Below are 16,879 nucleotides of genomic sequence, written 5' to 3'. Positions count from 1 at the left end.
TTAAAAGATGCACAATGAAAAACAATGAAAAAATATGTTTCCCTTCCCAGTAGTAATGACTACAGTTTCTTGTGTATTCTTCCAGGAATATTCTATGGAAATTCATATTTTTTTCCCCTTTCATCAATGGTACCATATTATACATGCTCTTCTATAACTTTCCTTTTTTCCCTTCATATTTTAATTATTTTTTAAACTAGAACCTCACTAATGTCCTCTAAAGTCTAACTACATTACACACATTGATTATACTTTGCTTCCGTACTTTTCTCCTCAAAGAACGAGAAATTAGTGAGGAATGATTTCTTTAGAGAAATCACACTACTTTTTGTCCCATTTGGCTTCATTTGTTAATGTAATCATGACACTACATAAATTTGTTTACACAATACTGTAAAAATTCAAAATTATCAATAAAGCTAAATATCCCCCTTGACTATTATTTCCTAAAAGTAACCACTGTGACCAATTTGGTATGTATATGTCCAGAATTTGTAAAAGAAATTTATATACATATAAATGTATCTGTAGAAACACATAGTATTGTTTTTAGTTTCTCTGAACATAAATGATATCATAATGTATATACTGTTTTGCAGCATGCCTTTTTCCATTCAACAATATAGTAAAGAATCTGACTATGTAGATGTAACTCATTTTTCTTGACTGCTGTATAGTTTATTTAGTTATTCATTACTGTTGGAAATTTAGAGTGTTTCCAATTTTTTGCTATTACAAACAACGTTGTAATGAATATCTTTGTATGTGTCACCTCATGCACAAGTGTGATGACTGTTTCTCTAGGGTAGACGATAAGAGGTGGAACTCTGTAACAGAAAACATGTCAGTTTAATAATGTACTAGATAAATTAACCATTGCCAGTTCTGTAGTACAGCTGTTATAAGTAAGTTATACATGTGACCATCAATTTTACATATTAGTTCCTTTAAAACCCTAGGACATCCATTGACTTATAAGTCATTTAGTATATAGAACAAAGAACAGCAGACTAGAAGTTGGAAGATACAGGTTCAAATTCCGGTTCTGTCCCTAACATCTAACTTGATCTTAGGCAATCCTTTCGACATCTGGGCCCCAGTTTCTGTACCTACAAAATTAGATTAAAGTGATGTTTCCTAAAATACGGTACCTATACCACTGGTAGCATGCAAGATGCTTTTATTTTTATTGACTTTTAATAATTATTTGTATTTTAAAATAAATTAGGAAAATTATAATTACCTTATCAAATCAAGGATTTACGGATATTATTTCTTAGTTATATAAAATTTACTTTTTAAAGGACATTTGTTTAAGTTAAAGAAAAGTGAATTGAAAAGGAAAATAGTATGCATATAATAGTATAGGTGGCATGTAAATATGGCAAGTCATGACTATGATATATGAAGGACTGAGGTTTCTTGCTTCACGAAATCTAGAAGAGGTTAGATTAAAGCAGTAGATCCCAGACTTTTAGATTACAGTGACCAGTAAAACATTAAAAAAAAAAAAGTTAGTGACCAACATGGAGTTCCTGACTTTTTATTGCGCTAATTAATGACATTAAGAACAAAACCAAAAAAAAAAAGAACAAAACCAAACCTATATACCCATCACCATTATTTAACAGAAAGATATTAAAAATATTATTTTGTAACTATAACACAAGTACCTGTATGTTGAAAAATTTTCAAGTTGTACAGAAGTATAAAAACTCATTTTCTTTCTCCTTCTCTCTCCCTGTAACATGTATCATAGACATCCTTCTAACACAGATCTACCTCATTTTTAGAACATTTTAAATAAACATAATATACTGTTAAATACATTAGCATATATATATTACATATTTGTTTCATATAAATATAGCATATTACACATTTATTTTATATAAAAATATATGAGAAATATATAATGTCAGAACAAAGGACACAGCTCCCCAGGAAAGGACAGGTGGCAACCTTACTTAGCCATCTAAACACTGGTTTAGATGACCTTCTCTCTAAAATTCCATGATTAAGCCTAGAAAATCCTCAGCGTTTACATGCCTTTCATTATTACCACTAACTTCTATATTTCAAAAGATAACTAGGAATCTCTTTAACATCTCCTTCGGTAGTAAATCACAGACTGCAAAGTGCTTTTTCAGTCCTTTGATCTTCTTGTTGCATGAGTTCATGCCTGTGCTCTATTAATCATTCTCATAGGTTCCCTACATCAGGGTTTTAACCTGGGCTCCATAGGTTTCAGGATAACATATGTGGTATTTTGTGTAGATACAGTTTTTCTGGGGAAAGGGGTTTATAACTTTCTATGATCCAAAAAAAAAAAGGTTAGAAACTATAGCTCTGGATGTTTCTAGCTTTTACTTTCAATAAATAATCTTATTATTGGCTTGGGAGTCCCTTACAATTTTCTTTTTCTTTTTTTTTTGCAGCAGCAGGGGTTGGCATCTAATTTCTGGTTTGCATTTGACAGCTGTATTCCTGAGTTCCCGTTCTCACTTCCTTAATGGTCTTCTCATTAAAAACAAAAAAAATCTCTCCTACCAATTAGTTATACGGTATTTTAATTTTTTATTTTATTTTTATTTTTTGAAGTACAGAAAGATAGAAAAAAGCAGAGTGGTGCCCACTTTGGAACTGACAGGCAGGGACACAAGCAGCTGGAGAGAGCAAGACACACAGGCACATATGAAAGGCCTCAGGACAGACAGAATAGACAGCTAAAAGAAATAGAGAGGAACCTGGAAACACAGAAGGAGAGACACAAGAACTGAGCACACAGAGAAGAAGCATGGCAAAAAACCCAGACAAGCTGGCAAGGAGAGAAAGGAGAATTACTGACAGAGAGACAGAGAGGCAGGCAAGATCACCAAGAGGGACGCAGACAGACAGACAAACAGAAAGGGGGAGAGAGAGAGAGAAGGAAAGCAGACAGAGAAAGAAAACAATAAACAAAGAAAGAAGACAAAGTGATAATAGCGTTTTATACTACATAGTGCTTTATAATTTATAAAGTGCTATCACATACATTATTGCAGGCAGACAGGGAGAATCCAGCAGACAGATGGGGTGATGGAGGGATACAGGCCAATCAGACAGAAGAGAGGGAAGGTGGCCAATCAGAAAGAGAGGCTAGAATGGAGCCCAAGACAGACAGTTAAGAGGAAAGACAGAACCAAGAAAAGAGAAGTGAGAGAGGAAGAGAGGGAAAAAGAGGAGAGAGACAGAGACAGAGGCTGAAACAGTTAAATTCAGGAATACAGGCAGTGAAAAAGCAAAAATGAAAGAACAGTGCATTGTGTGTAAAAGTTTTATCATCATCTTTCTGAAGAGAACTGGATAGAGGCTGTTGTCTGTGCTTCCCCCAAGGAGTTATAACATCTCTAAGGTGGCATGTGAGAAGAGCCAGAAGGAAGGATGAAAAAGGGAGAAAGTGTTAGTAAGAAGCAGAGTTTTTTAGACTAGGAGGAAGACAAACTTCTTGGACAGGCCTAGGTCAACAGCCTAAGAGTACTGCTGAACCTAAAAGGATCTAGATTCATATTCCTTTAAAGAATTCATATAGACTGGGAAAAGCAGAGTGGGCCCCTATCTACTCCATGTGCATGTAAGCTCAGCTTACAAACCATCTGTACTTATTAATTGTTCCTATATTTACAAGGTATTTTTCAGTACTACCAGTGCTTTCATGGCTTTTCTCAATTAATACATAGTTCAGTGATGAAGAGACCAGCAATGGCGTGTGGTCATTAGGACAACTCAAGACGCAGAGCAGAACAGGATATTAGGACAGAGGCAAGCCCTTCCTAAGCACACCTCAGGTCCTGGTAGTAAAAGCATGTAACTAGCAAGCAGTCAATCAAAAAGACAAGTACCATAAAATAGAGTCAAAAAAACAAGAAGCAAGAAATGGCAAGCCCAGTGAAATGGGAAGGAGTACTGACAGACTGAGAGAGGAAGAAGCATCCAGCAAAATGGGGACAGAATTTGTAAGGAGTGCAGCAAAAAGCAATTAGACGTACATGTGTAGACTCTTCTCTCGAACAAGATCCAAGAAATGTGTAGTGACTAACTCAGAGGAGAGGAAGCGGGGGGTATGAGGGAGGCTTACTCTCATACTGGATACTTTTAGTACTTTAAAAATTTTGTACCATGTGTATGCACTATCTATGTAAAAGCTGATAGAAAAAGGAGGAGAAAAAAAGCAAGCAGAGATGTGGACAGCAAGGGCCAGCCAGGCAGACAGATAGCAAAAAAGCAGAAAGACAAGGAGAGACTGGGAAAACGGCAAAAAGATTGAGGCAGGCAGACTGTGTGAGGGGCCAGAAAGATAAAAAGAAAAAGAAAGAACTGAAACAGAGGCAAGCAGTGAGAGAAGGCAGGGTAGGGGATATGGCAAGAAGGCAGGTAAGACTTTGGGGCAAGGGGGTCACTGACAGGTCTGCGGTAGCGAGACTATCACCATTGATGGGATGCTGGAACAGCGGAAGCCGAGGGAGAAAATGCTGATAAGCAGACACACTAAAAAGATACAAGCATTAAACAGTGGGACAGCAGCAAGCAAGCAGAGTAGACAGGCAAGAAGACATACATAGAGGGAGGCCAGGAAAAAGCATGAACTAAATAGACATAAAGAAGAGAAGGAACAAGTAGAAGGCAAGATAAGAGGCAAACCAAGACAGGGAACCATGGTAGGGCCTGGAAGGTAGACAAACCAAGAGACGGAGACTAAAAAAGTGATAGAGACAGGCAGGCGGGGAGACAGATGGCTAGAGAGAGAGTGGTGGGCAAACAGCCAGAGAAGCAGACAGACAACCAGAGAGAGAAAGAGGCTGCCAGCCAGTCCGGGAGGAGCAGACAGGCAGGCAGACACCATGCTAGGAGCAAGCAGGTAGAGGGGCAGGCGGAAACAAGGAGAGAAGAAAAATCAAGAGATCAGTAGGGAGATGCAGGCAGGCAGAGGGGGAGATGGACAAGAGGGAGAATCAGGCAAATTAACAGATCCATATGCAAAGCGCACTCGAGAGAACGATGAATGTTTGTACAGGGATGCACACAGCCACCTTTCGCCCCCCACACCTGCAGCTCATGGCACATGTGGCAGGCAGGCAGGCAGAGGCGCTCAGCACAGAGGGAGAGGGCGCACCATGATGCGCAGGGCTGCCCACATGCACGTGGGGACACTCTTCCCAGACACACACCGAGAGGCCAGAAAGAGGGGGAGTCAGGCACACATGAGGAAGAGGCACACGCAGTCAGAGCCCGGAAGACAGAAGTAAACAGAAAGAAGACAGAGATGGAAAGTCACTTAGAGGTGACAGAGCCTGGGAGTCAAGGGATGAGAAAGGACAGTCTCGGTAAAAAATAAAGACACACATACACAGAAGCCCATGTACAGAAAGAGGGGGATACCCAGAAGGACTAGTACACAAGGACCGAGAAAGAGGACATAACAAAATCAAATGGAAGAGAATAGGAGTTACACTCAGTACAGGAATGATATGGGAGCAGAAACAAGAGAACTCCGAAGTCCAGGTTAAGAAAAAGATGGAAATCAATGCTCAATAAAGAGCATTAGCTGGGGTTGGGGGGTGGCACATCAATAAAGAATATTTAAACCTTGTCAGCAAAAATATGCCCTGTCACTATTACTTTCTGGTTGCTGCCTACCTACCCCTCCTTCTTCAGGGGCTGCTGGGTGGCTGGCAGCTATACTCAAGAGACAGAGAAATAACCCAGGAGAGAAATGATTCCACAGGCATGGGATGGGAAGCAAGGAAAAGGTCAAAGTGAGATCAAAAGAATGGGAGGAAACTGTAGTAAGAAAAGGGTGACAAGAACGAAATAGGGTTGAACTGAGCTATTTGCCCTTCTTCCTCTGCTAGCATTGCTCAACTGGCAAGTTTTATTTTATGACTTCTCTGACCAAATCTCTGGATGAGAACGCTACTTTTGGACTCCTTTTCAACCTTCCATCTGATTCCTGATACCACTTTAAAGATAAACATTGGAGTACAGTGGGAAACCATAGGTCAGAAAGTCAGATGAAAATCTGAGTGTAACCCCCTACCTCTTTCCTTTTCTCAGTCCCAGTTACTTTTCTTTTTCATGGTACCTCAGTTTCTTCCACTCTATCAGTGTTGGAGATCATGGAGGAAGGGAAATATACTGAAAACAGGAGAAAAGAGAAAATAATTTCACAATCTTCAGACTTAAAAGAGAAAATAATTTCACAATCTTCAGACTTAACTCTTTCCCCTTTATTCTAAAAATCTGTTCTATTTACCCCCTAAATCAATTTCCCACATCAGATGAATTTTATATTCAAGTAATTGGGGGGAGGGGAAGGCGAGGTAAAGGAGAAAAGAGTGAGGATAAAATTTACAATTATAAATCACTGAAAAGGCTGGGCAAAGGGGAGAATCAAACATGGACTCCTTTGAAAAAAACTCAATCATCGTATCTATTCATATCTCTCCCCCAAAAGTCACTAGGATTTCTATCACTTTTTTAAAGAAAGAAAAAAAAATCCAGTACCCCTTCTCACTTAAAAGATACATAGACAATTAAATGCGTTTTGACTTCAATGAGGTATGTAGAAACAGAGTTATATATAAACATATATTTCATCTTTTTCCTTTTCAATGCCTGAAGGGGAAAAAAAAAACCTTCACATCAAACCACTCCCTTCTGAAGTATTCAGAAAAAAAAAAAAAAGCTTTTCTTTAAGAGAAGGGAGGTGGGGAGGAAGAGACTAGTAAAGAAAAAAAAATTTAAATCTAGTTGGACTAGTATCTAACTAGTTAACCTTTAACAATTTATGCTGATGTCAGACTGAGCATGAGTACTGATTAATGCCCCCCCTCAAATATTTTTTTATAAGGGGGGAGTTAGTCACAGCAGCCATTTTTGTTTTATGCAGAAATCCTTCATGCCCCCCCCAACGCGCACACACACTCACTCACACACACACACTCAGTACACAAGGAAAATATCTCTATTAATCTGTGCACTAATCAGTTATAAAAAAGGGAGAAATTTGTGGGTTTCTGGGTAGAGGCTAGGAGATGGGGGTATAACAGGGAGGAGAATGGGGGGGTGAAAAATGAAATATTAAGCCAGCCATTTTGTTTTAAAAGGGGATTTTTCCCCCGTCTCCCTTTCTTCACGGAGGGGGTGGCGGTGCTGCAGGGGGGGTTGTTTTAAAAATAATTTCCAGGCGGCCATCTTAGTGCCTCAGCTCTGAGAAATATTTCTGAGCGCCCCCCTCAGAATTTAAATATATTTAAAGCAACGGAGAGGGGGGTAGAGAGAAGTCGAAAACTTTTATATATATATATATTTTTTTAATCCTCTTCTCTTGTTCTCTCGGGAGGAAGGAGAGAAGAAAAAAAAAGTCCTCAATTCTCCCCAAGAAAATTTTTGGGGGTGGTTTGGCCCCCCTCGTCAGACGGCGGCCCCGAGGGGGGGGTTTCGGAGGGGGGTGGCCCGGGGGTTTTGGGGGCTGGGGGAGGCGGTGAGGAGGAGGAGGACGCCGCCGCCGAGGAGGAGGAGGAGGAGGAGGAGGAGGAGGAGGAGGAGGTGGTGGTGGTAGCGGTGGGGGAGGCGGGCGGGCGGTGGGTGGGGGGGTGGTGGGGGGGCCAGAGCCACAGGATGGCTTCCCCTCTGAGGGACGAGGAGGAGGAGGAGGAGGAGATGGTGGTGTCGGAGGAGGAAGAAGAGGAGGAAGAAGAGGGCGACGAGGAGGAGGAGGAGGTGGAGGCGGCCGACGAGGACTACGAGGAGGACGACGACGAGGGAGTACTCGGGCGCGGGCCGGGCCACGACCGGGGCCGCGACCGCCACAGCCCCCCCGGCTGCCACCTCTTCCCGCCGCCGCCGCCGCCGCCGCTGCCCCCGCCGCCGCCGCCGCCACCCCCACCGCCAGGTAAGCGGCCGCTGACTCCCCCCCCCGCGCCCCCCCTCCCGCCCCAGACCGAGCCGGAGCCGCGGGCGCGCGAGGCCCGGGTGGGGGCGAGGCACCCACCGCGCGGCCGAGCCGAGGCGAATCCGGGGCGCGGGGCGCCGTCTCGGGCCCGTCGCCCCGCGGCGGTCCGGGCGGTCCGGGCGGGCGGCGGCGGCGGCCGCCGGGCCAGGCCTCCTCCCCTCCCCCGCCGCACCCCTCCCCCGTCGCCACCGCCGCCGCCGCCGCCGCCGCCGCCGCCCGGGTTGGAGAGCGCTGGGCGCGAGCTGCATGCGCGGACCGGGCCACTCGGTCGCGGCTTTCGGGGGAGGAGGAGGAGGAGATTTTTTTTTTTAACCCTCGGCGGGGAGGGGGTAGGCAGGAAACGGCCGAGGCGAAGCCAGGGCCCCCTCCCTGGCCGCGCGAGGGACCGCGGAGACCCTGGCGGCCGGACGGCGGCGTGGGGGAGGGGCGCGTGGGGGAGGGGCGGCCGAGCGGGCGCCCCTGGGGCTTCGGCCCCGGTGGGGTTGGACCGAGGCGAAGTGGGGTTTGCCTGCGAGGAGCGGACCGCGGCCCTCACCCCCCCCGTCAGGAGTTGGGAAGGCCGGGGAGAGCGGGTGACCATCGGACCCCCCCGCACCTGCGGGGACTTCGGTGCCCGCCAACTCTGGAGCGTGCGGTGGCACGTGGGGGAGGGGTCGGGTGAATGTTTGCGGGCGGCTGACGACTAGGGGCAGGTGGTGGCCACACTCCACGCGGACCACTTCCTGGAATGAGACTGGTTCCTGCCCCCTCTCTCCGGCTCGTACTACGGAGAGCAGTCATTGAAAATTGGGGACAGAGAGGAGAGTGTCTGGAAGACCAGATGCCCCCAACCCCACCCCCTTTATCTCTCCTCTGCTCTGGGCTCTTTTGTGTCAAGTGCGCCCCCCCCACCATGACCCCGTCAGTCTGGGGTGGCCTAGCTGCCCAGCTGTGACTCTCACGTGGCTGCCATTCACTGTCACTCACTCTCCCGCTGAAACCACCCACACCCTGACCACGTTGGGGGGCGTGAACTGCCCACCCAGCTGTTCCGCAGCTTGACCGTCACTCAGCACCCCTCCCCGGGGATGACATGTCACCCGCACTGTCTGGGCAGTTCCGTCCGCGGTGGAGGGGCCTGACCGCTGCCTCGCGCGGGGGGCCCAGCAGTGGTCCCACTCCGGCCACTCTCCAGAGTGTTCAGCTAGTGTTTTTCAGAATAGACTCTAAGTGAGCATCTTTCGGGTGTCTTGGTGCGGTGCAGCACAAATGCACCAAACTTCAAAACGTCTAACAACATACTCTTTGTACAACTGTCGTATTGATCTGTGTGGCTTCAGTGGCAAATGTTCCTGTCTAGTTGAGACAGCCTTTGAGGGACTGTGGGGTGCTTTCTTGGGCCGGGGGAGGGGGGGTATGTGTATCTAATGGAAACAAGATAAAATCCACCTCCCCTCCCATCAGGCTGGTCCGAAAACCGGAAAAGTTTTTTAAAAGTTATCCCAGAGAGCCCACTGATTTTGCAGAAGGGAAAAGGAATAAAGACTTGTGGGTAGGGGATTGCCTGGAAGACAGCAGAGGTGCTAAAAAGAGAGGAAAAAAGGATGTCAGGTTAAGTTAGGGCATTAGCAGCTCTCGCCTATGTGTATTCCGAACTTAGAATGCGGTATTTAGGGGGTTTTGATCCCGGATTTGGGTCTGTGAAGGGGAGGGCATGAAGGAATCTGAGGTCGAGATGGGTCTTTGTGTCAATACTCCCTCCCCTTTTCCCTTTGCTTTCTAAGCATCGTCAAATGTTTTTAAAATGGTATATTTGAAATGAAAACCCACCTACTCTCTCTCCCTGGGCAATTTTATCTCCCTTTCAGCCCTCCAAGTCAAACGAGTGACCCAGATACACCCTCTCAGATGACTTTCTGAGGTAAAACTTCAGGAAAATATTTTTAGTCTGCCCATTATTTCTGTCTACCTAAGTGTGGGCAAAATAACCCTCCTCTGACGCAATATGTTCAGGCTGCCCTCCCTCATCCTCCTCTACAAGATGAGTTTATACGTGTTAGAGGTTTCTATTGTTTTTCATTCTGATGGCTTTGATTCTCACCATTTTGTTTTACATTCTTACCCAAGACCAATTTTATCCCTTCCCCCCTCTCCAGTCTCCGTACATTGTTAAACGTTTAAAATAATAGCACTCGTGCTGATGGGGGAAGGGAGCAGGAAGCCAAAAACTCATTTCTTCTCCCTCCCCCTTCTGGCAAGTCTAGAGAAATAATATAACATAATATATAGATGTGATTCCTTGGGGGTGGGGGTGGGGAATGGTTGTGGGTGGTGCGGAAAATTCTGGTAGTTTCTTTGCAAAAGGTCTGAAAATACAAACCCACCCCCTGCATGCAATACGCATGTGCAGCAGACCTATTATGGTGGTTCGTTGTGGGGGAGGGAGGGGAATTTGAGAAAAAATAAATATATGTGTGAGAGATTGATGGTGAGATTAGAAGAAGAGAGGGGCGGGCGGGAGGCGAGGCTCGCTGCGAGGCTCCTCCTGCGTCCTCTGGCTCGCCAGGCTCCGCCCACCCTCCTCGCCGCCCTCCTCCCTCGCCGTCTTCCCGAGATCTGAGCCGGGATGTGGGAGAGTCTGGGCTCCAGGCCAGCATTGAGTGGCTGGTGAGACAGAGGTTGGGACTTAGATTTGCTTTCTTGCCCTCCCTTTCCTTTCCTCGCCGTCTACTTTGCCTCTCCGCACCACGGCCGTCTTCCCAAGTTCGGGAACCTCCCGCTGGGGTGGGGAGTGGAGTTAACTGGCTGCGAGGTCCCAGGGCTTGTGTCCCACCCCCCAGCTGGTGGAGACCGAGGCCATTTCCCTGATCCTTAGCCAGTTGGCCTGCCCTTGCCTCTGCCCCGGCGGCCTCCGTTTCCATGTTCATATTAGCCGCGGTCCCTGGGGTGAGGGAGCGCGGGCTGCTGGGGCATGGCGTCTTACTGACTTCCTATCAGGGTCCCCACTCTGTTTCCACACCTGGGGCTGCCACAATCCCCCAGTCCTAGAGTGTCTTCCTGCACAAGAGGGCACAGGATGCTGGAGCTGTGAGAAGTAGCAATGAAGGAAGGGGGTGCCCAGATTCTGAGGCAGTGGAAACCAAGGCCTCGAGTGTTAATTGTGGCTAATTTTCCCTTGGCTGTTGTGGGAAGAAGGATTGTGTATCCTAGAGCAAGGGGCTGGGCCAGGCCCAGACTGTTCCCCTCCTGCACAGCTGCCTCTGCCTGAGCAAGACAGGTCTGGCGGGTTAATCTAGTGCTTGCTGGGGGAGGGAGGCCAAACAGGGCCTCATGTCTGTGTGGCGTTGGTGTCTTCCTCCTCGCGGAGTTACTTTCTGTCCCCTAAGCCTCCGCAGTCCAACAGGGGTCATGGAGAATGGGGAGAGGGGACATCAGGGAAGAACCAGCCCCGTTCTCTCTGACAGAGACATCTGGAGAGAAAGCCAGGGACCTAGCCCTGCTGAAAGCAGGTACAGGCTGTCCTCTGGGTTTGTGCTCATGAGTATGTGGTGCTTGTGCATTTGAGAATGCATATGCGGGTTGTGTCTGTGCCCGTGTCTTTGTGTGGGTCTCCCATACTGCTTATATATGAATGGGTTAGGATGTCTGGGACTAAATTTGGAGACAAGGGGTGAGACCAGGAGACAAAGGGGCAGGGTCCATGAGTTCTCAAAGGGAACAGGGAGGAGTATATAGATTTGAAGGCACATTTCCAGTCTCCTTGGGAGGAGGAGGAATGTTTAGGTAATTGTGGAGACCTTCTTGGATGGGGTTCGGGTGTGACAAAGGAGCTAGACACTGTGATCCTGTGGGCAAGAAGTGAACATGCCTGACTGAGGATTTCTTTTCCTCCAGGGCTGTGCTGGGGTGACAGGAGGCTTGGTGATTATCTGAGGAAATATAAATAGAGGCCTCCCTCCTCACAAAAAGGATGTCAGGGCCCCAGGGTGTTAGTGTGAGAACCCAGGTGTCCACCTTTGGCTCTGCCGTCTCAGCATCTGGCTTAGGGAGCTGCCAGCTTGTGTCTCCCCACTCCAAGTGCTGGGGTCAGGCCAGGCCAGCAGCTGGGCATGGCTTCCCCAGTTCCTGGGCAGGATGCCAGCTGGCTAAGTGAGGGGGAAGGCAGGAGGAGCCCTGGCGGCGACTAAAAGGACCTGCCACAGTCAGAGCCCATGGCCTAGAGCCTGGTCCCTTGTTAGTAGGAGGGGAGAGATGGGAGTGGTTTGGCCGCTCTTCCCTTCTGACCCCTGACCTCCCATTCAGAACCCGAGCATCCCAGAGTACTCGAAACACTCTCTGTTTGCATCCAGCGGAGGGAGGCAAGGTTTGGAAGAGTTAATGCTGGAGTTCCTAGAGAGCAGCGGGAACTGAGGAGGTGAGGAAGGGAAGGGGCTGCAGAGACTGGGAACCTAGAGGCTTAGGTTTTCTGGTGCTCTCTGCCCCAAAGATAAGGATGACATTCGGCTGCTGCCTTCAGCACTGGGTGTGAAGAAGAGAAAAAGAGGACCCAAGAAGCAGAAGGAGAACAAGCCAGGAAAAGCCCGAAAACGCAAGAAGCTTGTAAGTGTTCAGGACTCCTATCTCTACAGCTAGGCTTGGAGACCCAGCCCTAGAGACCTACGTTTTCTCTGGTCTTGATTACTGTGGGGATCCTGAAGTCAGGGAGGCCTGATCCCCTCTACCTGACCCCACCCCCGCTTGCTAGCCTGTATCTCCCAGGTCTGGGACCCTAACCTCACTCACCACGGCCTAGTGAAGAGCCCAGTTGTCAACTTGACTTGCCCTGCAGCACAGAGAAGCGGTTGAAAGCACAGGCTCTGGAGGTAGACTGCATGAATTTAGAGCCTAGCAGTCTTCTGTCTTCTTGGACAATTTATTTAGGTCTCTGTGCCTCAGTTTCCTCATCTACAAAAAAGTGGATAAAGATAGATGTTACTATCATAGGATTGTTGTGAAGATCAAAAGAGACGATAAATGTTATGTGCTGAGAACAGTTTCTGGCACAAGGAAGGGCTGAAGAAATAGTGTTTTTATTTCTTTCCCTTAGGACAGCGAGGAGGAATTTGGCTCTGAGCGAGATGAGTACCGGGAGAAGTCAGAGAGTGGAGGCAGTGAATATGGAACTGGACCAGGTCGGAAACGGAGACGGAAGCACAGAGAAAAAAAGGAGAAGAAGACGAAGCGGCGGAAAAAGGGGGAGGGAGATGGGGGGCAAAAGGTGAGTAGAATTAGGGAGTGAGGGGAGAAATCAGTATTAATGACAGGCATGAGGAGTGGAGGAGGGAGAGCCCTGGGCGAGCAGGGTGCTAAGTGGAGAGGCTGTGGTTTGTGAGGAGTGGGATTGGGCTGGGAATGGAGCAGGAAGCAGAAAGCCCAGGGAACCTGGTGGGTGGGTAGAGAGGCATGTGGGAGGCCCAGGACTGGACCCCTGCGTCACTGAAGCCTGGTCTTGCCCAGCAGGTGGAACAGAAGTCATCGGCAACTCTGCTTCTGACTTGGGGCCTGGAGGACGTGGAACATGTGTTCTCTGAGGAGGATTACCACACACTCACCAACTACAAAGCCTTTAGCCAGTTCATGAGGTGCGGTAGGGCTGAGGAGCCCTCTCGAGCAGACGCTTTTAATTTGGGGGAGGCCCTGGACCCTTCTGGAATCTGATGAAAGCTAAGAAACTGCTCTCCAGAGAAATTCACAGCACATACGCATAAAATTCCCCATGTCATCTTAGGGAATTCCTGCACTCCTAGGATCCAAGGACTCCAGTCAGGAACCCTTCACTGGGGGGTCACAGTACCACTGCTAGGTTAGAAACCTCTGTGGTGACAGACTATCAGGAGGACAGGTGGCCCTTCTTGGTCTAACAGTTCCAGTTTCCCCTGCCTGACTTCTCTCTAGACTGGAGCGGGGAGGTGGTATCCGTGTTCCCCAGTTTCCTTTGCTCAGTTATCAAGTCCTCTGTCCCTTCGTTAGACACCAGTAATCACGGAGGATGCATTGCTGACAGTGGGACCTGAGCTTCAGTGGCTCCCGCAGTAGGGTACAGAACAGTAGAGATGCCTTTTGGGGAGCAGGCACTTTAGCAGAGCCGTTCAACGCTCTGGAGGCAGCCTGCTGAGGTTCAGGTCCCAGTGTCATGTTGGGCAGCTCACTTCTTTGATCTCCAGATTCCGCATCTGTAAAATAGGCACATAGTACGTACCTCATGGGGTCTTGTGGGGATTTGATGGGATGATGGATGGAAAGCTCAGCACACTCAGTGCCTGGCCCCTAGTGGTGTTCAGTCCCTGGTAGCTATCCTTAGTCCCATTGTCTCACTGCTTCACTACTAAAGACAGTGCTTCTGTCAGCACCGGGGTCACCCACGTCCTCACAAGAGCTTAACACCTCACCGCAGAGCAGAACCAGTGTGGCCCATCAGACTCCACCTGATGGGACCCTTCATCAGGGCCCGTGGAACTCTTTAGAAAAGCACAGAGAATCATAGCAACTCCTAGTAGTATTGCGAGGAGGAAATAAGGTATTATGTGTGTGGAAGTGTTTTAGGAACTGTAAAGTAGTTGTCCAAAATAGAGCTTTTTTATTAATCTCATATCTTTTTATCCTTTTTAATCTGCATTTAAATTTTACTTTGCCTTTTTTTTTTCTTCTTCATACTTTTTTCTTGTTTTTTTAGACTTTTTTTTCCCTTCTTAAACTTTTTATTTCTTTATTTCAAAATTGATGTTATTCTTCATAGGATGTACTTTCACCACCTAGGAATGCTAGCTGGGACACAGACTTAATTGGTGAGGGGAAATGACAGTATTCCCAGACCATCTGTGAAGGGTCCGAGTGCCTTGCTTCTATATTTTCAGGCCCCTGATTGCTAAGAAGAATCCTAAGATCCCAATGTCTAAGATGATGACCATCCTTGGGGCCAAGTGGAGAGAGTTCAGCGCCAACAACCCCTTCAAGGGGTCGGCAGCTGCTGTGGCGGCAGCGGCGGCAGCGGCGGCCGCAGCTGTAGCTGAGCAGGTGTCAGCAGCTGTCTCATCGGCCACCCCCGTAGCACCTTCCGGACCCCCCGCCCTTCCACCACCCCCTGCTGCTGATATCCAGCCCCCACCCATCCGAAGAGCCAAAACCAAAGAGGGCAAAGGTAAGAAACCCTCTAGTTGGAACAACTGTCACCTCACCCTCTAAACTGCATGTTCTCAAATTATAGTCCAGAGCTCTTGTCTTCTTAGCCCTGATTGTTGTAGAAGAAATGCTGTCCAGGAAGGGGTCTCAGTGAGACCCACAGAGAGGTCCAGAAACCCTGCGGCCTCCATTGTTCCTGGCTTTCATGACCTCGGCTTTTTCTCTGTCACCCCACTCCTCACTCAGGTCCAGGCCACAAGAGGCGGAGTAAGAGTCCCCGAGTGCCTGATGGACGCAAGAAGCTTCGGGGAAAGAAGATGGCCCCACTCAAAATCAAACTAGGGCTGCTGGGCGGCAAGAGGAAGAAGGGAGGCTCGGTGGGTGGCCCCTCCCGTCCACTGTACTTCCGGGGTGTGGTCAGGGGCTGGGGGTCCAGACACAAGGGTCCATGAGGGCAGCGGGAGCGGGAGCCCAAGGCCTGGGGAGGGGAGTGGAATCCATTTGGCGTCTCTGACAGCCACGGGGGCTATGGGCAGTATGTTTTCCAGAGTGACGAGGGCCCTGAACCAGAGGCTGAGGAGTCAGACCTGGACAGTGGCAGTGTCCACAGTGCCTCAGGCCGCCCTGATGGCCCTGTCCGCACCAAGAAACTGAAGAGAGGCCGGCCAGGAAGGAAGAAGAAGAAGGGTAAGCTGTGTCAGCTGTGTGCAGTCCTGTCACTCAGCCTTCCTTTCATTCCTTCGTTGTCTTTCTTATTTGTAGTGTTGAGCTCTTTACTGAACGCTTTTCTCTTTCTCTCCCCTCCCGCATTCCGCTCTCCTTCTCCCTCTCTGTTCCCTTTGCCTCCACTGGGGTGTATGACAGTCCTGGGCTGTCCTGCAGTGGCCGGGGAGGAGGAGGTTGATGGCTACGAGACGGATCACCAGGATTACTGTGAGGTGTGCCAGCAGGGTGGGGAAATTATTCTGTGTGACACCTGCCCTCGTGCCTACCACCTCGTCTGCCTCGATCCTGAGCTCGACCGGGCTCCTGAGGGCAAATGGAGCTGCCCCCACTGCGTGAGTACCGGTGCCACTTACGGCCCTCAGGGACCCACCCACCTCTTTCCTCCTTGCTTCCTCTTGTCCTCTCCCTACCTCCAGATGCCTGGGCTTCTCAGTAACAGATGTTGAAGTGTCCAAGATCCTAGTTTGATCCTCTCCCCCATTCCTTTGCCCCCAAAATTAGCATTTTGGGGACCTGAGAAGTCCTGTTCCTTTGTTCCCAGCAGTCTTCTCTGCACTTCTAGGATCTAGCTGTCCTGGTTTGCCTCTGTCTTCCAGCCTCACTCCTTATCCTCTTTCTTGTGTCTGTGTCTGTCCTTGGCCTCCCAGGAGAAGGAGGGGGTACAGTGGGAGGCCAAGGAGGAGGAGGAAGACTATGAAGAGGAGGGGGAAGAGGAGGGGGAGAAGGAGGAAGAGGACGACCACATGGAGTACTGCCGTGTGTGCAAGGATGGCGGGGAGCTCCTGTGCTGTGACGCCTGCATCTCCTCCTACCACATTCACTGCCTGAACCCCCCGCTGCCTGACATCCCCAACGGCGAGTGGCTGTGTCCCCGATGCACAGTGAGTGGGCCCATCTCTCAGGCTTTATTGTCAGCCCCGACTCCTCCTCCATCTCCGGGGCCCAAAGGTTGGGCTCTTTCTTTCTCTACTCTCCCCCACACCTAGCCTTTGATTCCCGTGTGGGACCCCCATCCTCCTACTC

The 16,879-nt window shown here is 48.8% G+C and overlaps 2 protein-coding genes across 20 annotated transcripts in view; one reads left to right on the top strand and one right to left on the bottom strand.

Moving 5' to 3' along the window:
- The window catches only part of NAA38 (N-alpha-acetyltransferase 38, NatC auxiliary subunit), a 24,144-nt gene extending 16,008 nt beyond the window's left edge, over positions 1-8,136 (bottom strand). For all 4 annotated transcript variants that reach the window (XM_060134122.1, XM_060134123.1, XM_060134121.1 and 1 more), the window contains exons 1-2: positions 8,033-8,136; positions 6,077-6,174 (exon numbers count right to left, since the gene is read on the bottom strand). The gene's annotated coding sequence lies outside the window, so the exon portion shown is untranslated. The remainder of the gene's footprint in view (positions 1-6,076; positions 6,175-8,032) is intronic.
- Positions 7,660-16,879, top strand: part of CHD3 (chromodomain helicase DNA binding protein 3) — a 25,101-nt gene continuing 15,881 nt past the window's right edge. For 9 of the 16 annotated variants that reach the window (XM_060134107.1, XM_060134113.1, XM_060134115.1 and 6 more), the window contains exons 1-9: positions 7,696-7,933; positions 12,459-12,571; positions 13,059-13,229; positions 13,469-13,593; positions 14,866-15,149; positions 15,377-15,507; positions 15,667-15,817; positions 15,995-16,188; positions 16,504-16,737. In XM_060134107.1, coding sequence (XP_059990090.1) covers positions 7,702-7,933; positions 12,459-12,571; positions 13,059-13,229; positions 13,469-13,593; positions 14,866-15,149; positions 15,377-15,507; positions 15,667-15,817; positions 15,995-16,188; positions 16,504-16,737 — 1,635 coding nt within the window. In that variant the 5' untranslated portion in view covers positions 7,696-7,701. Of the gene's footprint in view, positions 7,934-11,372; positions 11,482-12,458; positions 12,572-13,058; positions 13,230-13,468; positions 13,594-14,865; positions 15,150-15,376; positions 15,508-15,666; positions 15,818-15,994; positions 16,189-16,503; positions 16,738-16,879 lie in introns of those variants that run through there. The other 7 variants (XM_060134110.1, XM_060134102.1, XM_060134118.1 and 4 more) reach the window with 5 other exon arrangements.

This window comes from Lagenorhynchus albirostris, chromosome 20 (assembly GCF_949774975.1).
Source record: "Lagenorhynchus albirostris chromosome 20, mLagAlb1.1, whole genome shotgun sequence".
NCBI lineage: Eukaryota > Metazoa > Chordata > Mammalia > Artiodactyla > Delphinidae > Lagenorhynchus > Lagenorhynchus albirostris.
The sequence above is the reverse complement of the archived record's forward strand: the minus strand, read 5'-3'. Positions and strand labels throughout refer to the sequence as shown.